This window comes from Gallinula chloropus, assembly GCF_964237585.1.
Source record: "Gallinula chloropus genome assembly, chromosome: 2".
Lineage (NCBI taxonomy): Eukaryota > Metazoa > Chordata > Aves > Gruiformes > Rallidae > Gallinula > Gallinula chloropus.
The window spans coordinates 84,068,423-84,092,388 of NC_140086.1; the positions used below are offsets into that span (position 1 = coordinate 84,068,423).

At 37.6% G+C, this 23,966-nt stretch overlaps 1 protein-coding gene across 1 annotated transcript in view; it reads right to left on the reverse strand.

Moving 5' to 3' along the window:
- LOC311205841 (cadherin-10) overlaps positions 1-23,966 on the reverse strand; it is a gene marked incomplete at both ends in the record, with an annotated part of 63,512 nt that overhangs the window by 17,147 nt on the left and 22,399 nt on the right. The window contains 5 exons of the mRNA XM_084280349.1: positions 1,560-1,813; positions 4,606-4,793; positions 9,482-9,649; positions 10,261-10,380; positions 22,095-22,389. Of these exons, the coding sequence (XP_084136475.1) occupies positions 1,560-1,813; positions 4,606-4,793; positions 9,482-9,649; positions 10,261-10,380; positions 22,095-22,389 (1,025 nt within the window). The remainder of the gene's footprint in view (positions 1-1,559; positions 1,814-4,605; positions 4,794-9,481; positions 9,650-10,260; positions 10,381-22,094; positions 22,390-23,966) is intronic.

The window sequence follows — 23,966 nt, forward strand, 5'->3', positions numbered from 1 at the left end:
ATGAGGCCCAATGAGTGACTCCAAAGGGGGGGCACAAAGATCATAGAAGGCTCAAGCACCTGTCCTATGAAAACAGACTGAGAGAGAAGGGGTTTTCAGGTCAGAGAAGAGAAGGCTCCAGGGAGATCATACAGCAGCCTTCCAGTATCTGAAGAGGGCCTACAAGAAAGCTGGAGAGGGATTTTTTTCTCAAGTACGTAGAGATTGGACAAGGGCTAATGTCCTTAAACTGAAAGACGGTAGATTTAGATTAGATATAAGGAAGAAATTCTTTACTACAGGGTGGTGAAATGCTGGAACAGTTTGCCTGGATAATGCCCCACATCTGGCAGTGCTCAAGGACAGGTTGGTTGGGCCTTGAGCAGCCTGGTCTGGTGGAAGGTGTCCCTGACCATGGCATGGGGTTGGAATTAGATGATCTTTAAGGTCCCTTCCAACCCAATGCCATTTTATGATTCTATGATAAGTATGTGTTGATAAAAGTCAGCAAATAAGGTTCTTTAGCCGCAGTGCAATTTTTGTACTTTGTTTTGTGTTTCAGACAATGCACATCCAACTAGGAGAATGTTGTCTTACATGTTTCATAAAGCTTTTCTATTAAAGAAAAACAAATAAAACCCTGATGCCAAAATATTGTTTACTACATTTGGATAGATACAATCATAGAATCATAGAATGGTATGGGTTGGAAGGGACCCCAAGGATCATAGAGTTCCAACTCCCCTGTCACAGGCAGGGCCAACAACCTCCAAGCCTGGACCTACACAAGGTTGCCCAGGGCTTCATCCAGCCTGGCCTTGAACACCTCCAGGGACAGAGCATACCTCTCCAGGCAGCCTGTTCCAGCACCTCACCACTCTCTCTGTAAAAAACATTCCCCCGATTTCTAATCTAAACCTTCCCTCCTTTAGCTTTAATCCATTCCCCCTTGTCTTGCCATTATCTACCCTTTTAAAAAGTTGATTCCCCTCCTGTTTGTATGCTCCCTTCAGGTACTGGGAGGCTGCAGTATGTAATATCTAGGAGTACACAGAGGTAAGATTTTAAAAGATATTAATCTTTCAATATCTAATTTCTTGTGGTATTTGAGCACATACAAACTGTTTTTTATCCTGAAATCACTCTAGCAAGCCAGCACAGCAGGAGGCATCAATCAGACCAGTGGTTCCTCTAGGATACATCAGAGGAAGCATTAGAAAGTTATGTGACCTTTCCAGACCATAGACTGGCTTGGGATTTTTCTGCAGTGTGAAGGAAGCAGAAGTCCTGAAAAGCCTACTTGAAATCAATATGTAATTTTTTTAAGTTTTCTCAGATTTGTAAGTACTAGAAAATTTTTCTGGTGTCTCTTGTGTACAAGTGAATGGCTGTTCCCTGAGGTGTTCAGAGGCTTACGGATAGCATCTTTTTTGATTCTGTCTATCTCTGGTGCATTACTAAATAACAGAAAAAAAAATTAGCATGTTCCTGTGCACAATGTGTACATGAAAATTCATGTTACATTACCATTTCTCTTAATTGCTTTAGCAAATTAGTGTTTACAGAGACTGGAGTATTACCTTATTGGACTTGAGGCTGAATCAGGATCCCGCGCCATTACTGTTCCTATTATTGTCCCCAGCTCAATATCTTCATGCACCTCAAAAAGGTAAGAAGATCTGCTGAAGACAGGGGCTTCATCTACATCTTCTACAGAGATTTTCACAATAGTTGTATCTTTGAAAGGCCCAAGATAGTAGAAGCGTGGATCCACATGGGTATTCTCAGCTTCTACTTTCAAGGTATAAAGTCGTCTTGTCTCATAGTCCAGTGGCTAAAAATGAAGACAATTATGTTTATTAAATGACATTACATATTGACAGATTTTGGCCTACAGACATAATGGAAACTGAAGAGAACTCAAGCCTTGTCAGATCTTTCCCTGGGTTGGGGGTACTTGAATACAGTTCAGATTTTCCAGAGCATAGGGATCACTTCCTCTAAAAAGAAATTTTTCTTGTTTTTAGAGGAAGTTTCTCTTCCTAAATATTATTTAAATTATCATAGCAGCAATGACAAAAGAATTTTCAGTGCAAATTTATCATTTAGGGAATTTTACAGATGTTACACAATGATATGGATTTGAAACAATTATATAAGCATTTAAAATACTTGAGATACTGACGTTTCAGAACAAGGTAGTTAATACTGTATTTGTAAGGAAGTACTGTAAACTCATGGATACTCAAAATGGCCCAAGTGTCCTTACTGTCGAACAAATATAGCTGGCCTTAAATATCAGGAATGCTTTAGGTTTCTTTTAAGGAAGGTGCTTGTGTCAGAGTTCTCTATATCTGGAGAAACAGTAAGAGCTTAATCTCGTTGCTTTTCATTTAATTTAATGAATCAAACATCAGAGATTTTTTTGCAGAATAGATTTGACATTTTTGTCAGCAGTTCCTTTTTAAAATGGAAAGAGGAAAGGTTCAGGTTATAATTAGAAACCATTTTGAATAGAAAAAGAACCTCTATTCCTTCAACTTTTTATAACTGTCATAGATGAAAAGTATTTGTTAATTAATGATACTGAGGAAATATGCAAGCTGAGAATTTACCTTTCTGACACAAAGAAGACTTCATTAACTTGCCCAAAATCTCAGGGAGATATCAAACTTGTGGTTTTCATTCATCAAAATGGGTGGTAGAATACTCTTTTTTCTGCCTAACTGCTTTTAAATACAAATTAATTTTCATGAAGGATGCCAGTAACAGCCTAGAAACTTAAATATTCTATGTAAGAAAGAGCAGAAAGATGCAGCCTGGTGAAAGAATGAGTCTCCCCACTGTCCCAAACTTGCTTTAAAAAAGTAGTTAGAGCAGAAGAGAGAACAAGTTATAGACTATTAGTGTGTCTATAAAGTGCAGCATGCTGCTGTTAAGGGATGCTGGCTTCAAGCCTAGAATCAAAAAAGTAATGTTAATCCTGCTTTATTCTAATTAGCTGGCTTAATTTGCCAGAAGGTGTGCTTGCAGATGTAGTTAACTCGTTACTAGTACATTCACATCCAGTTTGGACATGTCTTCAGGCTACGCTGCAAAACATGGATATGAAATGTGTGGATTAAACATATATTCCAACATAGCACCAGTAATGAACAAAAGTGTTGCCTACATGTACCTGAAATTGTGGTAAAGCAATCATTTTGTCTGTGACAGCTTGTATAGAAAAATTTGTATAGAGAAAAGTTCTTTTGCAGCAGGTATTAAATGCAGGGTTAGTAATTTAAAGGCTCAGTAAAGGAAAACCAGCTACTTGTAGCTATTTGCTGTTAAAAACATAAATTATAATCAATGTGGCTAAATAATAAAGAAATGAAGATTTTTTTTTCACAAATAAACAAATTGAGCCTATCTTCTTTGCTTATTAGTGGTGCTGTCTGTTCTATCTGAATAAACTACTTATCAATATCAGAAAGTGTCTTGAAAATTGCAAATTGTGTCAGATTGCTAATGAAAAAAATAAGATCCTGTTCATTTGTATTTATTGGTGACATTTTTGGAACTGCCGTGTTATAACTTCTGAATTTTTTATGATTGATCCAGTTATTAGACTGTTTTTTCAAGACTCTATTGATTTAATATAATAGTCTGAGTGAAAAATACGAAGCAAGAGAAACCTCTCAAGAGAAGCCTTTTCAAACTTCTAGGAAAAGGAAAAATATTGGTCCTGGAACTTTTCATTCCTTCTCACATAAACTAAGTATGAACAGAGACATTAAAAAGGAACACACTTCTTTGCAGAACTTCTCTTTTCCTTGGTTGCCACTATCAAGAGATATGGAGATATATTTTATATATTGTTTAATTTGGTATTCTATGCTTAAGGAGATTTGTTTTAAAAGCTAATAAAAAGAGTGTTTCATATTAAAAATGCCGTCTGAACTCTTTCACAATACATTTTAAAGTCCCAGAAATGACGGCTGAGGGAGTTCTCGATGGGAAAATGCAGTGAAGCAGGAGAATGGCCTTTCTAAGTGTGAGATCTTAAGACCTCTTGAAAGTGCTCTGACATGCAAAACAGAGGGCAGAACTAGAGCTAGCTCTGAAACAGGGACACCATCATTATTCACGGCTCATGTCTTAACCATCTGACATGTTGGAAACAGGAACAAAACAATACAATTGCAATTTCATCTTCAGTGTTCTTGTATACACTGATCACCTAAATTGATGAAAATCCCCTACATAAAGAAAACCTGTGTGTCTCAGTAGGGAGAGTGAAGGGCATATTACTTGCTGAAAAAATAGGTTACATGAACACTGAAGTCTGTAATTGAAATCACAGAGATATTTAGTACTACTAAGACATTGGGGATGGTCCATTTTTTATATACTTTGCTGGCAACAGTGCTTTAAGCCTGTGCTGCATCTCAGATATTGTTACCACCTGTTATTTCCAGTTCATCTTAAAAGGAAACAGTACCTTTCAGTCACTAAAGGGGGAATGCTTTGCAAGTGTTACGCAGTTAGAACGTGTCATCACATGATCTAAGCACTTTTTTCCAATGAGCATTTGTGGCATAACACTGACACCAAAATCACTTAGCGAATGTTGTTAAGAGACACCTTTCGCACAGTTATGATGCCCTCCTGTGTGTCCTTCTGCGTCACAATATCAAACATGTCTGTCCCATCGCCATCGATAATCCTGTACTCGACTTCGGCGTTTTGCCCGGTGTCTGCGTCTGTGGCTTTGACGCTGCCAATGGCTGTCCCGACTGGGGAGGACTCAGGGATGCGGAGGTGGATGGTACCTGTCAAAGAGACAAAGAACCACTCAGAAGTCCCACACGCACTAAGTAACATGGTGTCCCACAATAGCTAGTTACATGCTTTTGGGTATCTTTTATTCTAAGGAACTTGCCATTTAACACTGGGAGGATGGGCAAAATGGGAGGCGGGGAACTATGCAGAGGAAAACTTAAGGTAGAAGGCTCAAAACAAAATCACAGAAAAAAAGAAATTCATAGAAAAAACAGGATTGAGAAGCACCTATGTTCTCCTATCTCAAAGAAGTCAGCTATGTCTGTACTTTTCTTGTCTATGTCATTCCTGAAACAATATCTGGAAAGACTTCACTGTGTTCTTTTCAAGCTTCACTCTGCTTTATTTCCCTTAATATCTAAGGTGATTCTTTGGGATACATTTTACGTCTATTTTATCATGGAAGCAATGCAAAGAACAGAATCCCCTAACTCTGCTGGCCAATTCTAAGCAGCAGACTGACATTTCGGCTCTCAAAACCAGATACAATATTAAATAAATTTGAATGACATCTGAATGCAGGAATTGGTTTTTGAAAATCCACAATCAGAAGGTGGACCTACGCTGGTCAAACCAGTTAAATAAGGCTTGTGAACATTGCAACTTTGGTTTTGTGCTACTTTGCCTAGCTTGACTGAGTCCCTTTATTGTGGTGTCCTACAGCTGATAAAGAACACAGGAATAAAACTGTCACTGTTCAGACATGCTGCAATAAACTGAAATAAATACCTTGTCATATATTTTACTATTTGATCTACTGGCCTTACTGTGAAAACTGTAAATAAAGGTTGAGACCTCTGATCCCATCTGTCAGAACATACGGTATGAAAACACGTGGAGGGGACACAATGAAGAATTCTCAGAAAAAAGATTTAAAAATGAATGCAGATGCAACTGTCACTCCAAGTATGACAATGAATTCATCAAAGCTCTATTTAAAAATATTTTATTCTTTGGCTTTAGTTAAGTGTACCAGATTTTGCTGTTTTACTTAGAGACTTACTAACGTAGGTAAAGTCAGTTAGAAAGTTCAGTTAACAGTAACACCAAAGTGGAAGCAGTGAAGACTAGTAATGACAGGAAAACGTCGAACAGGCTACCCAAGAGGCATCACATGTATACATCATTACAAATGAGTAATACTGAAAAAGTCTGTAGTTATTATTTCTGTGTGATCATGAAGAATTGTGGGGAGGGAGCAGTGGAAAGGCAGTACAGGAAGGCCACTGGAAGCATGACCTTATGATATCCTCAGGAATACAGAAGTGAATCGCGAGGATTAACGTTGTCTCTTAACAGACTGCATTACAAGCCAGCTATAGTGTGACAAAGGAACTGGTTATGTTTGTGGGAACACTCACTGAGGAAACCCCTATTATTAATTGGGACATTTGAGACTTTCATTCTACACAACTAGCTTTTTCTGTTCTGCTATATTATAATTTGCCAAACCTAAAACCCCAAAAACCCAAAACAACCCAACCCAAATAAACACATCCCCCTCCACGTTCACCTATAGTTTTAATTAAACGCTGAACGAAAAATGTAAAATTTAATTTCTTCATAGAATTTTACTTAGGCAGCTTTTGATTTGGAACTGATATACAGCAGAATTAACACTTTATGGCCATATACACTACACATTCTATTTTATATAAATTTATTTTTCCCAATTAATATTTATATGTTACGGTGTGTCAACATTTTTTTCTGGAGTGCTTAAAGCTACATCCCCAAGCTATGCCTTGTGGACACCTCTTTGACTCCCACTGCAATACCCAACTCATTAATTTAGTCGACAAAGTGGTAAGAGCTCATATCATGAATTGCTAATAAAGGCAGTGGAAACAGTGAAAACCACAAACCTATTATGTGAAAGATAATTTTATGTCTAACCTATCCATTTATAGAAATTGATGACACACTTCATTTTACTATTTTTTTTTCCCTGAAGATATTTAAGTCATTGACTAAATATGAGATGTGAAGCAGTGTTAGGCACTGTATCAGAATATGAAGTAAACCAAACTAGAATTATTCTTGTAAAACTCTGCTGTTGATCCTTTTTCTCTCAGTTCTTTCTCAAGGAGAGCAGTTTACTGTCAGCATTTACTCCAATGAGTGATGTTCTTTATTTGTCAGGAATAAAAGTGGGAGGATCAAGGAAAGGTAAAGCTTTGCCACTTACTAAGGAGAGTGGACATCTACACACTTTTGTCTGGCAATACTTCAGTCATAAAGAATGAAGAAGCATTCTTATTTATCACTTTTCTTCCCACTTACTCTTGAATAGACGTATCATGTAAAGCCCAGGAGACATGGGCTGCCATAACTTGGATGCACGGAGTCTTAGTCTGACTCACGCTCCTAAATACATAAATCACTTTTTCCATTGATCATTGGTCAACACCATCTCCTTACTTCTAAGAACACTTGGAAATATTACAGTTGAAACAGAGATCCATATATGAGGTCTTTGGTGGCCTTTCTAAGAACAACCTTGATAAAATTTTAGATTTTATTATGTTTCTTCAGAAGAACAGCCACTGTTTTCAGGAGATCTATAAAAGGAGAAAAATACCCTGAAAAGTCCTTGCTCTTTCATCCAAACAACAGAGGAATTAATGTTTCTTCTTGGGTTTTTCTGAGAAAGTATGATAAAATACAGTATGTATATTTTTCCACAATGCTAATATGAGTTTCTTGTGGGAGAAGTCTAACCTGTTATTAAATATTTTATTGAAACATATTGCCATAATATGCTGAGTCCTGTGAAAACATAATGGACATTTTAATATTTTTCCTGGTAATTTATAAATCTGATATGATTGTCTCATGAACCTAATACACATCTGTATTTTATTAGCAGAATAGAATAATTTAACTAAATAAGTATCGATTCCAGTAGTCTCATTGAACTCATTAAAATCGGGAGTCATTATAATGTCTATTCACATTTTGAGATTAAGCATAAAGATTTTTTAAAAAGTCAATGGCTATTTTTACTTTCATATATCTAGTTAAATGAGTCAGCTTTATGAATGTTCTAGTTTCCAGTGAAACAATCATTTATATGTAGCAAAGATACTGGCAGAGAGAAAGTAGAGAGAAAAACAAAACAACAACGAAAAAACCCTCCATGAGTGAACCAAAAAGTTTCTTTAAGGCACAAGTCACCTCTGATCTTAACTGACATTAATAGGAAAATGGGGACATATTTCTGGGATGCTACATCAGATTCTCATTTGACTCAAATATGATGTTGGACTGCCAGGTAAGTCATGTAAAAATTGTCAAGAAGGTTTATTCAATTATTCTAAGTATTAATTTAACGCACTAAGAAACAAGGGGAAAAAAAAACCCACCCCACAGACAAGAGCATAAATATGCATGTTTGGTGCCTGCATGCTGTCTTAAATGTAACTGGTGAAATCAACTTTTTTTTGAACATGACACCTCATTGAACAGTCTTCCTCAATAGGGAGGACTATTACAGCATTCCTCACCTACACAACACTGCAATTAGCACAATCCTCTATACATAGATGGAAACAAGACAAATAACAAATCAAAAGGTTATGTGCAAACACAAAGAACATAAAATGACAAATTAACAATGAATTCTATCCAGAATAGGGCCTCTCTGGAAATGCATAAACTCTAAGTACTTAATTGTTCATGATTCCTTTATTTAGAGTTTCTAGTTGAAATCACATGCTGAGAAACATCTTAGCTAAACACATATATATTAACTACAATATTAAATAGAACAAAATTATGTACTCTGTTTGTGCCATAAGGAGTCTGTTAAAATCAGAAACGTGTGAAGTTGATTTTGTTATTTTGAGCCTGAAGGCTGATCATCAGTAACTACTGGCTTCAGCAGAGTTATTCAGAAGAAAAAATGGCTGGTGAGATGCTCTAAATCCTTTACCTATTAAGTACATCCAAACCGCCTTGCAAATACTGCAACTTCAGTATATGCCAAAGTTTTCAATTTTATTTAAAATGCTTAACCTTTAACCGGCTTGATATTACATAGTGTAGTATTTCCATATTACATAGAAACCAAGAATGTTTTTGTATTTTAGTTTGAGCACACAAAGTCTTGATAGCTGTACAAAAAGCTTTGGTAAATTGAAGCTGTAAAAGGAAAAGGTTAAATGCCATTTAACTTACTTGGGGAAATTTTCTACTAGGTTTTGTAGCACTGTAACTGAAAAAAAGTACAAATCTGCTTTATTCCCTTCAAGTAATTTATTTTCCACGTTCTTCATGATTAAACAGTTAAGCAGATACTACAATTCAAACATTTCTACATATCTAGAATTACTACATGTTTTATTTTGCAGTGAGGGAATATGCAGGATTTAAGAAATAGGTAAGAGAAAAGAAAAACATTGCTCTAATGCTCTTATGGGTCTACCTACCAATCCCTCCCATAGTACCAGAAAGTGTTCTGGGTTTGCTGCAGTCATATTTGACCATGTAACTGTTTTCCTAACAAGAAAACACTGTAACATTTAATATACTGCTTTAATAACTAAATCAGTACGTAAGCCTTTTGTTCATGTGTGCCCCATAATCTAGACTTACTCTAAATTAAACCAGATGGTGATTGCTTAACTCTTTAGTTTGAAGCTCTTACAGTGCAAGGCAAACATTAAATGCAGCTTACTCTGGGGGAATCGTGGTGGATTGTCGTTGACATCAGTCAAAGTGATGTTCACGGTGGTGGTCCCTGATAATCCACCCATCTGGCCTCCCATGTCCTTTGCCTGGATAACTACTTGGTACTGCTCCCTGTTCTCTCTGTTCATGTTCGGCAAAGCAGTCCTGATGATGCCTTGAGCAAATAAATAAATAGATAAATAAACTTGTTAATCACCTCTATTTTTGATGAGTAACAATCTGCTGTATTTTTCTAATATTAGTCTGTAATATACTTCAAATATACTTCAAAAATATTCATGTAATGTTTTAGCACACAAATTTCTGTTCAAAGGCTTTATAAACAGTCTTCAGTACAGGCTATTTATTGAACAAACTTTAGGTCTATATCACAGCTCCATTTCCAGTTTACATTTCATGCTAAAAATATTTCAAGGTATTTATGCACAAACTTTATGAGTAGAAAGAACAGCTTTTATTAGTCCAAGTAGAACCATTAAGAAAAAAGAAAAACATTTACTAGGACACACACCTTCAGTCTTCCCTTTATCAGAAATTTTATTACTATATCCTTAAGCTATCAACAGTACTACTGTAAAGTTACTTTGTAGTGTCAGGTTTAATAACTTTAAGTATTTATACCTATTATAAAAGTTATATATTATGAGAAAAAAAACAAGAAATTTTATTTCAGTTAGGTTTAAAAATAATTTTAGGTGATACAATAATTTTAAAATGAAAAAAAAGTAGTTTGTGTTAAATTGAAATAGTGATAATTTTCCTTACCTGTTTCTGGTTCTACAGAGAAATATGGCTGTCCCTGAAGTATGCTGTAAATTACCCTGGCACTGTTTCCATATGAAGGGTCATCAGCATCAGTAGCTGTTACTTGCACCACAGAAGTACCTGAAACATCAAAGTCAACCTGTTTTCACATGGTACTAGGTGGAGGCCCAAGAACATCAATATCCATTCAAGCAAACCCCAAAGAATATTTCAGCCAATAAGCAGACTATTTTTTTTTTTTTGTCCAATTATGTCAACATGATACAGAACAACACATGCAGGAACATGATGACTAACATGATGACAGAAAAAAATGATTAAATAGGTCATTGGAACGTGGGGAAAATAGCCCTCAGTTCTCCCTACATTTTAAGTGTTAATATAGATCGATACTACCAGAAGCAGTATTGCCACATGAATTTTGAAATATGCTGGTTATTTATATTCCAGAAAACCTTTTAACTATAAAGACCATATCTGAGTTTTAGTGGAATACACTAGTCCGTCAAAACACAAAATGCCTTTGCCATTTCTTGCTGAATCATAATAGTTTTTACATCCTGTTCAACTCTTCCAACCAGAGAAATAAAGTATCAACAAGGATCTGCCCTGCTGTACCTCCATAAAGTGCAGATTTGATTTTAAGTACATACAGGAAAGAAATGAAAGAAACAAGGAAAAGAAACCATATGCATTTGACTGATTAGCCAGAGGCTGTGCTGAGGATCAGAAGACTTTCAAACTTATTTATCCTTTTATCCTGATTCTTTCCTTCCACCAAATACTGTCAAATATTGTGAAGTAAACCATCTGTACATCCAAGACACTTGGCACAACCATTTATTCTCTCTCATGGTTTGACTACATTACATATTTAATGTAACATAACTAGAAAGGCAGATAGAAGAAAATGCTAGGCTTCTTCAGTTTGTCTGGGATTTCACAAGATTATAACAAATCTGTTTTTGAAGAGTCATGTATTCAATCATGTGAGCAACTCGTCCAACATCAATAGAACGAGCATGTGATTTAGTTGTGTCAGAGATGAGTTCTCAGGAATGTCCAGTTTTCAACTGCTTTAGAACAGAACCACTTGTTTCAGCAAGTCCCTAAAAGTACTTGGATCTCATAAAGAAGGCAAATTCCTGGCTATAATATCAGTGATATTAAAATGGAACAAACCAGTGATTTCATAGAATCATAGAGTCATAGACTTGTAGGGGTTGGAAGGGACCTCAAGAGATCATCGGGTCCAAACCCCCTGCCAAAGCTGCTCCCTAGGACATATCACTCAGATAGGCATCCAGATGAGTCTTGAATATCTCCAGAGATGGAGACTCCACCACCTCCCTGGGCAGCCTGTGCCAGGGCTCTGTCACCCTCACTGTGAAAAAGTTTTTCCGCATGTTGGTGCGGAACTTCCTGTGCTCCAACTTGTAGCCATTGCCCCTTGTTCTGTCCCCACAGACCACGGAAAAGGGGCTGGCTGACTCCCCCTGTATCCCCTGCTTCAGATAATTATAAACTTTAATTAGGTCCCCCCTTAGTCTTCTCTTCTCAAGGCTGAAGAGTCCCAGCTTACTCAGCCTATCCTCATAGGGGAGATGTTCCAGGTCCCTAATCATCTTCGTGGCCCTTCTCTGGACTCTCTCCAGGAGATCCCTGTCCTTTTTAAACCAAGGAGCCCAGAACTGGACACAATACTCCAGGTGGGGCCTGACCAGGGCAGAGTAGAGGGGGAGGACCACCTCCTTTGACCTGCTGGCTATACTCCTCCGGATGCACCCCAGGATCCCATTGGCTCTCTTAGCCACCAGGGCACACTGCTGGCTCATGGCCAACCTGTCATCAACCAGGACCCCCAGGTCCTTCTCCACTGAGCTCTTCTCCAGCAGGTCATCCCCCAGCCTGTACTGATACAAACGATTGTTCCTTCCCAGGAACAAAGCTTCAAACACAAAATCAAATTTAAAAAAAAACCACATTAAAAATGGTACACAAGTATACTGAAAAAGATAAAAAGTATGGATACTTTCCACTGTGCTAATGGTTGCTTCAGTGACCTTCTAGACTAGGGCTGAAACTGAAAATCTGAACATCTTTAAAATCTAAAATATTAGGGGTAATAGAACTGTACTAGAAAGTTCCTCTGTTTCCAATGCACAGATGTCTCATATCTCCAGACACGCTGAACTCCATTTTTAGATATATGTCTATATAACTATTCTGTTAAAAGATACCGAGGCCTTTTTTGTTGAATATATTGAAGTTCTGAGTATTGCCTTGATTCTGAAATGCACTTTTTTTTGGTTTCAATAACACCTATGAATTATGTAATTTTCTCCTTGTATAGTTGGACCATCCTAGTATGAGACAAACCACAGTGCTAGAATGCATACTCATTCCTAAACAATATTTGCTCTGTATGAGCAGAAGTGTGCAAAATAAAGAACAAATCACGGTAACTTAAGTTAACCAAAACAAACAAGTACACTAATAACTATGTCAACATGGGATAATCCAAGTAAAATTTACAAATACTCCATTTTATATCCACAGAAACACAGAAGAGTCATCATCAAGGCATCTATCACAACAGCACAATGTATTAATCAGAAAAGTTTACATTGCAAACCCATGAAAGGTGATATGTTGTCTCTATTACAGATAATTATTTCTTACTTCTAATTTTCATATTTCCATCATATGTTTAAACTAGAACTATTTACTAATGGGTCAACTGTAGAAGATTTTTATTTCTTTTTAGTTTAAAAACTGCAGAATTGACTTTGAAGGATATTTTGGAAGACAACCAAAGCATGTGTTTAATAGCTTTAAATTAATTTTTTCAAAAATCCATTTGCAATATAATAATGTGTTTAATAGTTACAGCTGCCTCAGTTATGAGTGTCACAATGCACACATAATATAGTAATTAATACTATTTTAATACACATACACAAGAAACAAAACAAATCGTATCAGTTTTCCTTCTGTCTGGCCCAAATGAGCATGGCTGCATACACACACTAAAATCTGCTGTACACTGTCACTGAAAACTATAGATTTGATCCCATTCCTTTTAAGGCCTCTAGGAAGAAAAGTTGGGTGCCTTCATTTCATCACTATTGCACAGTGCGATTCACTCCGCAGGTTGTGCTCAGGGACGTACACCCTGTCACACAAAAGCAGTTAGGATGAACTGTGCTTTTTAATGGTCCTCAGCTCTTTGGCTTTTGCTGGCCAGACACTGGCAGGAAAAGTGCAAGGGCACTGCTACACTTCTGCCTGCCATTCGGAACACTGAAGTCACCATTCACATCTTGGAAGAGAGACGTGATTTATAAGCCTTTTCCCGGGATCAGTGGTTCCTATGAAAAAACAGGTCAGAAACTATGCAGAGAAGCAAACATGAGGAGCATATCAGAATATCAGCATCCTGGTTCTGGCCAGGCCAGAGTCAACCTCCCCAAGCAGGCAGCTGTTTCCACACCATCTGGCATCACTCCCCCCTAACAGGGGCTGATGAGGGAGGGGTGTTCCTGGGTGCTTCAAGGGCTGTCTGAGTGTGGCCAGGGTGAGGGGTTGGTCCTTGCATTGTGCAGCACTCTGTTATTGTTGGGCTGGTAAGGTACTTTGTGTTATCATCAGGTGTGAGTGAAATTTGCTGTGGGCTGCTATTGTTCCCCTTTCAAGGTAATTTTGTCAGTAAACTGTCCTTATTCAAACCCACAGATGCTCTGTCTATTTCTCTTCCAGAAGTGAGGGAGCGGTGTGTAGTTCTCAGCCACTGCTTGGGGCTGAACCACCACAATGTTATGCTGTGCACATCAGCTCCCAAACTATCACCTTGTTTTGCTTTGTTTTGCTTCAATTCACCTAAGTCACTGAAGACCACTGATCTTGATAGTACAAATACAGTGTTTGCGCTGGTCTGAAACCCAGACAAGAAATCTGAAGTCAATGAAGTCAATCAGTTGTGCCAGGGGTTAGAAACTGCAGTGTGGGTGTGACGTGGTGAGCACGAGTTGGCCTGGGCCTTGCTCTTTTACACAGGCACAGACTGCTTTTGATGAAGTTGGTTAAGTCTCTGGCTTTCAGGATCTAAAGCCTGCTCTGGACTATAGAAGTGCACAAGGTAGACAGTAGTAATGTACTGGAGAATGTAGCACCAGCCATATTTTTAATAACACCTATGAAATGTGTAATTTTATCCTTGTATACCGGTAAATTTTATTATAATAGACTAGAATTACATGGTGGTGAGCTAGGCCCAGAAATAGTAATTTATCAGATTACTGTACTTCTCAGAAGGCATATTTTAACATGATTTTAATTAGAAATTTTGAATCTCCCTAGGGTCTGGTACTATAATAGTAATTAATATATTTGGCCTTTTTATGTGTTTCTTGCAAGCATCTTCAAACATCATACAAATATTAATGACTTTGACCTCACAATGCATTATGATGTAGACATATTAGATAAGAATCACTGAAGATAATTAACTAGGAAGAAGAATCCACAGAATATCCATTGCAGAGCTGAATTTGAAACTTACATTTCCTTTTCCTTACTCCCAACGGAGTTATGTGATATTTAACTAGAGCAAGTACCCTCCATAGGAAATTATCCATACAAATAACAAGTTGAATTAACAGAAATTTTCTGCTCTTTCTAGCGGAAAAGAGAGGAAATAATGACACTGGTTCTTGCCTGAAATAAACTATTTAATGCAGCAGAATGACAGAGAAGAAGTGGAAAGGGCTGCATATTCACAGCAGTCTGTCATAAAGGTCTTTGGCTACATGGTACTCCTGTAACTGGGAAAATAATAACCTGAAAACAAGCATGTCAGTGGATATTTCCAGTTACTTTAAGATACCTTTTTAAAGAAAAAAAAATATTAAAATTAGGTGGGGGGGAGGGTGGTTTTGGCTTTAGCTTTTGGGTTTGGGTTTTGGGGGGGTTTTTGGAGTATTTTTTATCTCCTTAAAGCAGAATTTGTGTGTGGAGTGAAATTGCAGTTTGTAAAAAAATCTAAAAAATTGCATTTTTAAAATCTGGCATTATTGATATAATGACAATACAAGTCAGAAGATGTAAAAGAGTTTGGTGAGAGAACTTTATTTTTAAAAAGTTGTTACTAAGAATCAAGAATAAAGTGTTATACAATAGATGCTATGGCAGAGAGGACTGACCATTAGAAACTGTTGGAAATGCTCTAACAAGGGACTATACGAATAGCCTAGGTATAAAGCTAAGCAACAGTAGCTCTAAATGCTCTCTGAAGAGAAGGACAAAAAGATAACCACAGGTAGACATAATAGGCTAATTATGGGACACCTAACCTACAGTTTACAGATAAACCCAGGGGGAAATTACATTTTATGAAGCATATACTGATATCCCTAATTTAGAAGCAGAAAAGACCATCTAGGAACCATGGCAGATAGTAGAATAACACAGAAACATCAGCAAATAAAAGAAAGGATGTGATGATGAAAAAAGGCCTAAATAACCAATTTATGAAAGATACCAATAGGCAAAATCCACAGGAAAAGCTCTATAGAGGAAAGCAGACTCATCTGCAGTTCTGAAAATAAACTTTTGAATGAGCAGTAGTATACAGTTAAAGAATTTGACAGACAGAACAGTATATTGTAGTCAAAATGGTAAGAATATTCTGAGTCATAAACTTTGAAAGGTAGGAAAAGAAAAAGGTGAAAAAAGATAAAATACCTGGTAATCATTACAAAGACTTCAGAAGAACAAGATTTCTTCTAGGATATTGACCCAGCTTCAAGATCCTGAAGCTGGCCCATCTATGTCTGCCTTTACTATTAGAGAGCAGCAGAAGAAAGATGAACAAGACAACAAAACTTGTGGGTCTTTGTTGATACGCTGCACTGGGTAATAAAATTAACCACGTTATTAGGTATCCATCTGGCCAATACCACTGTGGGTCTCAGGAAGGAACCAAGACTGTGGTTTCTGGTCCAAAAGAGGCTGGTGTATGTCTACATCATGATTTGATACCTTAAGAATGGGGACAGAGAGAATAAAGACCTAATAGTCTTCTTCTCACCTCCTGATCCACTTTGTAGTACCTTACAATACAGGACATTTTAGGATGGAGCAAACCCCCTTGGAGCACTCCAAGGCATGCAGAGATTTCAATTTTTTTTTTTTTTAATGTTGATGTTTCTTGCACATTTGTGCTACTTGTGCTCTTCTTTTGATGCTTTTGATGAAGGCAGTAACAGCCTTCATTTATGAATTAATGGTGATTAAGATATACCAATTTACTCAGTTATTAAGTAAAAGAGAGATAGTGGTATACTGATAAAATGCACAATATATACAATCTTGTGGAAAGCAGAATATATATGAAGAGCTACTCAACAGCTTTGTACTCTAGCTGCCAGCTACATTGTACAGTGTAGTTCTAAAAGCAATGAGGCATATGAGGAAACTTAGGTACAGTACTCTACCACACCTGTCTTCTAGTACATAGATGAGTGCATGTAGAGTTAAAGTGAACACCTCATCACTGCGGTTGCAATACAGAGGTGTACAAATAGACAACAGAGTTGAAAACTGCAATATAGTTTATTTTTTGACACTTCTTAAAATAGAGGTAAGATTAATCCATCTGTTTGAAACAGTGATATTCAGTAATGGGACTGAGAGTGTGGGCACCAGATGATAGGTCCTGAGAACGATTCCAACAGCATGCACTTTACTTGCCTTTTTCCTTCATCCTTATACAGGGGCTTACAACTGTGTCATCACCATACAATCCAACCCCTCCCTTACATACAGCTCAACCCATTGCCTCACCTGCCTTGCCTATCCTTCCTGAAGAACTTATCCATCATGGCATAGCAGTCACAGGATTCATCCCACCAGGTTTTGCTTATGCTAATGATGTCATAGCTCTGGGACTGGGCCAAACCTTCTAGCTCCTCTTCCTTATTACTCACACTGCATGCATTATTAGACATTTCAAATGCGCTCTAGTCTACTCAGTGGTCCACTGTGGAGCAAACCAAAGGACTTCACTAGCATACTATCCCTCAAACACTGGCCTGCTGTCCTAAGACTTAATCATAAAACATAGAATGCATTAGGTTGGAAGGCACCTTTAGGAGTCATCTAGTCCAACACCCCTACAGTAAGCAGGGATATCTTCTCTAGATCAGGTCGCTAAGAGCCCCATCAAGCCTGACCTTGAACATCTCCAGGGATGGATGGAGCCTCCACTACCTCTCTGGGCAACCTGTTCCAGTGATCTAACATTCTCATATTGAAGAATTTAATAATCCAAGAATATCCAACCTAAATTCAACCTTTTATAATTTCAAACCATTACCCCTTGTCCTATTGCTACATGCCCTAGGAAACAGTTCTTGCCCAGCTTTCTTACAGGCCCCCTTCAGGTACTGAAAGGCCACTGTAGGGTTGCCCAGGAGTCGTCTTCTCTCCAGGCTAAAGAAGTCAGAATCTCTCAGCCTATCTTCACAGAAGAGGTGTTCTGGCCCTCTGATCATCCTTGTGCTCCAACAGGTCCACATTCTTCTTTTGGTGAGAGCTCCAAAGCTGCATGTAGTATTCCAGGTGAGGTCTGACCAGAGCAGAGTAGAGGGGCAGAATCACCTCTCTTGATCTGCTGGCCTCACTTCTTTTGATGCAGCTCAGGATGAGGTTGGCCTTCTGGGCTGCAGATGCACATTGGTGGCTCATGTCCAGCTTTTCATCTATGAATACTCCCATGTCCTTTTCCTCAGGGCTGCTTTCCAGCACATCATCTCCTAACCTGTGTGGATAATGGTGATTGTCCCGACCCAGGTGCAGAACCCTGCATTTGGCTTTGCTGAACCTCATGAGGCTCACCTCGGCCCACTTCTCCAGCTTGTCCAAGTCCCTCTGGATGTCATCCTTTTCCTCTTGCACATTAACTACATCACCCAGCGTCTTGTCATCAGCAAACTTGCTGAGGGTGCACTCAATCCCACTGTCAATATCATTAATAAAGATAATAAACAGCACTGGTCCCAGTATCGACCCTTCACGAACATTGCTTGTCACTACTTTCCATCTGGACATTGAGCCATTGACTACTACCCTCTGGATGTGACTATCCAGCCAATTCCTTATGCACTGAACAGTCCACCTATCAAGCCCATCCTTAGAGAGAAGGATGTTTTGGAGGACCATGTCGAAGCCCTTGCAGAAATCCAGATAGATGACATCCATAGCTCTTCCCTTGTCTACTGATACAGTCACTCCATTGTAGAAAGATTGGTCAGGCAGGACTTGCCCATAGTAAAGCCATGCTGGCTGTCACAAACCACGTTCCTGTCCTCCTTAACATAGCTTCTAGGAGGATCTGTTCCATGATCTTCACATGCACTGAAGTAAGGCTGACAGGTCGGTAGTTCCCAGGGTCCTCCTTTCTACCCATTTAAAAAATGGGTGTAATGTTTCCTTTCTTCGAATCTCTAGTTAGTCTGGTTTTATCCCCTTCTCTCTCCAAATCTAATTTAAAGCTCTTTCAATGAGCCCCGCTAACTCCTGTGCAGAGATTGTTTCCTGCTTTGAGACAGATATCCCTAAAAAGTGAGCCAGGTTGGCATATTGGGTCTTCTGCTCCCTTCAGGGGAGAGTCTCCTCATATGGCAACAATCCATCTTTTTCTTTACAGAAGTGGTTTTGATGAAGGGCAAAGGCTGACTTAACCTTGGTGACACCTCCAACCTAGATGAAACATTGTCCTTGTCATTGTTAGGTTTCACTTGCACAGTCTTGGACCTGTTACATAACGGAACCTCAGAAGGTGTAGCAGGCATGAAGGAAATGGGCCTGCATGCAGTGCTGGGTGCCACTCCCCCCTATCTTTTAAGTAACTGTGTTCAGTCAGGAGGAAAAAGGATAGGGAATCCTCTGTATCATGTGTCCTGTCTGCCTGGCAGGCCTGTCCCAGAGAGGGCAGGGTGTGGATTTCAGTAAACCATCTGCTTCTGACTCCCAATATAGTGCAATACCATCCTATGTTGACTACACTGGACCAGATAGTGAAAAATATTACAGTCCTGACAGCGTAGTAGCTTCACAGAACAATGTATCTCCTACCTACTTGCTCAGGTACGAGCCACTGTAATTTGGTTTTGTTATTTCTCTTTTTGGTGCCTATGCCTGAGACAATACTCATATCCTAAAATCTCCTCCGTGTTTTCACTTACGGAAAGTGAAAAAAGCCTCTATATGCTTGAGGAGACAGATTCAATGCAACAGCACAATTACATCCAAGACTGTTCTTTACATCAACAAGTTTGACAGTTTCTTAGTCCATGGCTAACACTGCTGGGCAACTAATGGGCTTCTCATAATACTATAACTAAAAAAAAAAAATAAAAATCTAGACACAACAGAGAAAAGCAGGAGTTTCTTTCCATTTGATGGGTAGGTGATGTCACAACAAAACAATTTTTAAATGTTTCTTTGTTTTTTAAATTTCTCATATGTGTTTCTGTCCTTAAAATGCTTGAATTGTGTATCTGAAAAAAATGTTTGTAATTATTTATGCAACATTGCATTTAATTATTATATAAATATATGAAGACTTTTAAATATACAGACTTAAAAATTTCTAATCAATTCTATTTGCCAAAAATGTGTTATGCAGTTTGCTTTTTAGAACATTTCTCAGCTTTTCCATTCAGCCTGTACTTCTGAGGTTATAAAGTAGATTTTTTTAAATTGGATAATTAAATTAGTGTTATGAAGAAATGAATCAACTTCAAGGAATACCTTATAAAATCACGTCATCCACTCATGAACCACAGATGAGCATATGTCTCTAGGGATCAGCCATAAAGCTAAAAGCCATAAAGCTAAAATCAAATTCTATCTATTAGGTAGTCAGTAGTCTAGCAGCTGAATGACCACATTTATAAAATCCAGGAACATGATAGATTTTAATGTAGTTACAATTCTCTAAATTATGGCCATTTTAGTGACCAAATAGCCAGCACAACTATTTATGCAAGATACAGGGTTGATACTCTGTACTCCTTTTTTATATTTTTCTTACCGCTTTATCTCTTTTTCTTACGGTTTTTGTTTTTGTTGCAGTGCATCAAATTTGCCCTTTCAAAATTTATATGATCTGTGTGTACCTAGAGATATACTCGAATCTCACATTATGAGTATTTTGGAGTCACTGGAATAATGTCTTGGATGTCTGAGAAGACTTAAGAAAAAGATGGTCTTGATGCAACGGGGACTGACAAAACTGGGAGTCAATAGATTATAACTGAATGTTATATAATAATATCATATTTAATGAACACACTGAGTAATTTTAAAGAAATCTTTCCAAGAATATTTTAAGCAGTGCCTTCTGGAATTTATAGAAAGAACATGAGACATAAAGTCAAAGCTCTAGGATGTCTTTTTTCAACCCTACTGTAATCTTGCCATATGTCTCTCTAGAAAATGCAGTGATGCTCTTTCAAGATGGTCTGTATAGAGCTATATATATTTGCTGAAATGCATGTTTCCAGAGAACTGAGCAGTAAGTTAATAAATCAGTGTTACATTTTGTTCTATTTTAGAACAGTAAAGGAAGATTTTTCAGTTCTCTTTATATGGAATAGTTTGATTCCAGTACAGCCCTATGCAATCATCTGCAGATTTTTTTTCCTTTATTCTAAAATTTGCCTGCTGAATGTTGTGACTTTTAAAAATTATTTAAGTGCAAACTGAAAGCAGATTGAAATATCTTCTTAGGAACAGAAAGTTATTAGCTTTATGATCCCACATATTGGTGCTCAGCTATGCTCTGGCCATTCTCTTTCCACAATTATATATTTTCATGTTCTTCTAATATTTTCCAAAATTTAGAAAAGCAAAACATATAAATAATCTCAAAATATGGTTTGATCTAGTTCAGGCAGTGATAACAATTAAAATAGTAATAATAGCCAAAAGAGGTATTGAAGTTATGTCTGAACTTTTCTGAATACTTAGAAAGTAGTATTATATCTACAGTTACACAATGAATAAGTGAATATTTTTTTTTTTAAATTACCCTATACATGTTTAATCTTTTCAAAATTCTTCCTAAGGAATTGTATGCCCCAATTAAGGATAACTCGAACTCCAAGATGCTATTGTTTATGAATCTGACCAGCTGGCATGATCCAGACTGAAACTTTGTAGTTAAGATAGGAACTGAAAATACATTGCAAACAGATCAATGATAAACAGCTGTTTAAGAACCTTGAAGCTGCCGTTCATGACTGAGTTAAGGGGGGAACTGAAAGCTCCATACACTAAAAAAACTGAAAGCACAGAAAACAAAACGTTTTTTACCTTCAGGAAGTGCAACAACACATGAGTAAACGTGTAACACTCCTCAGCCACAGAAGGACTGCAAGTGGAGACAGCTCTCCATGCAGTGTTTATCACCATGGGGGAACTCCAGTGAAAATGAATGTAAAAATTCATGGAGCTTCTAACAGGATAATTTAGTAATTTTATTCTAACAGCTCTTAAGGAGTAGGGTAATTCATCATTAACTACTTTCACTTACATTTATATTCCAAATTGCCATAAATTGATAACTTGAATATTCTTAGTAGAAATAGATCTCAAATCGCAAAAACCTGTTTCTCGATGCAGTCCCAATATTTGAACAAACCAACCAAAATGCAAAATACTTAACCTATGAGGTAGAATTCTGAGCCTGACTGACTCTTCAGAAGATGGGGAAATTATTCATCAGGTAACACAGAGCAGGTGTTTGTGCCTCAGTATAAACCACTCACCCACTACTGACATTTCAGGAACACTAGCAGTGTAAACTTCTTCTGGAAATGTTGGTTCGTTGTCATTGATGTCATGGATTTTGATGACAAACTCAGATTCAGGTTCCACTGGTCTCAGAGTTCTTCTATTAATAGCTTGGGCACGCAGGGTGTAAAATGCTTTCTCTTCCCTGTCGATTCTCCGAGTAGCATGAATGTCACCTGTTTTCTCATCAATTATAAAAAGAGTACCAGCTCCATCTCCTGACAAAATGTATTTGAGGGATCCATCTCCCTTGTCCTGGTCAGAATGAAGCTGAAAAGGAAGAAAAATAAGAGCATTTTATTTAGAAGTAATAGAAAGATGGGGTTTGTGTGTGTATATGTGTTTGGGTTATATTTTTTTTTGGGGGGGGGGGTATGGTTTTTTTTTTTTTTAAATAATTGTTATGTATTGAAGCATTCTCCCAAGCAACAAACAGGTTTAATACCAACAAAACAAAGTGACTTCCAGTCACCCCTGACTGGCAGTCATGGTGTCATAGAGGCATTTATTTCCTAACTTAGCTCCAAGAATCTTTTAACTTGACTGTTGTGGCAGATTTTAGTTTTGCAGCAACACCTGTTCTCTGCTAAGAAACCCTTACACCACAGTTCTTAAAGAAGATTTTTATGTTAATACTGACCTTTTCCATCCTTGAAGAGATCCTATTAAAAATTCACAACCTGCTGTGCTAGTTGTAAATTCACTAAGCAGATAAAGAACATGGCAGAATACATGGCAATTAAGAAAAAACAGAACTACTGGTTCCATGTCATACCATTTAATTTTTTTTCATTTCATATTATTTATATTTATCCTAAATTGGAGAACATTTAATTTTAAGTCATTATCATTTTCACTCCATCAACTAATGTAAATAGCCTAAAGGATATAAATTTATTAAGCATTCAGTATTGATTTAAAACCTATTATGTAAGTAATGTAAAGCTTAACTTCATCTACTAATGACCTGTAGTACTGACTGATTTTAGTACATCCATAGCTAAACAAAACCCCAATAAATTCAATTACATTGCTTTGGTCAGTATAGTACTGTGGTTGGCTCATTTGATCTTTTGGATACACTTTCCATAATTATTCTCATCACCTTATTGAAAAGTTTCTTCCAGTCACTGATTTCAAAATTAACTGAAATAATTTGGCATTCAGATCTATTTTCACCATGAAATGTGTATGTATTTTGTAAATTCTGGATTCAGAAAAATGATCAAATCAAGTAGAAACCCTGATTACAAAAATCAAGTGCAAATATAAAGTCTTTTTTTAAATCACACTCAAAAAAAAATACCCATTTAAGACTGACTAGTGCATTTTTTTATTTCTAAAAATATTTATTTGAAGACACATTAACAACATCAACTAGAAATGCATTAAGATCACATTTGGTAATGTAAAGATCCTCTTTGCATGTAGTCATGGAAATATTTCTCTTTTTTGTCATGGTACCGTGTTAGTGCCTCTATGATAACATATTTACTTGGAAAAAAAAATGAGAAGACTTTTTCAGACAGAGAGAGGAGTGAGAAGATGTGAGAAACTTCACAGACATCTAGGTCAGTGAAGAAGGAGGGGAAGGAGGCGCCCCAGGAACTGGAGCATTGATTCCCCATGCAGCCCGTTATGTACACCATCTTCCCCTGAAGCCCATGGAGGATGGTGGGGAACAGATATTCCACCTGCCACCTGTAGAGGACCTCACACAAGAGCAGGTGGATGCCCAAAGGAGGCTGTGATCCCATGGGAAGCCCATGATGGAGCAGGCTTCTGGCAGGACCTGTGGCCATGGAGAGGAGCCCATGCTGGAACTATCTGTTCCTGAAGGGTCTGCA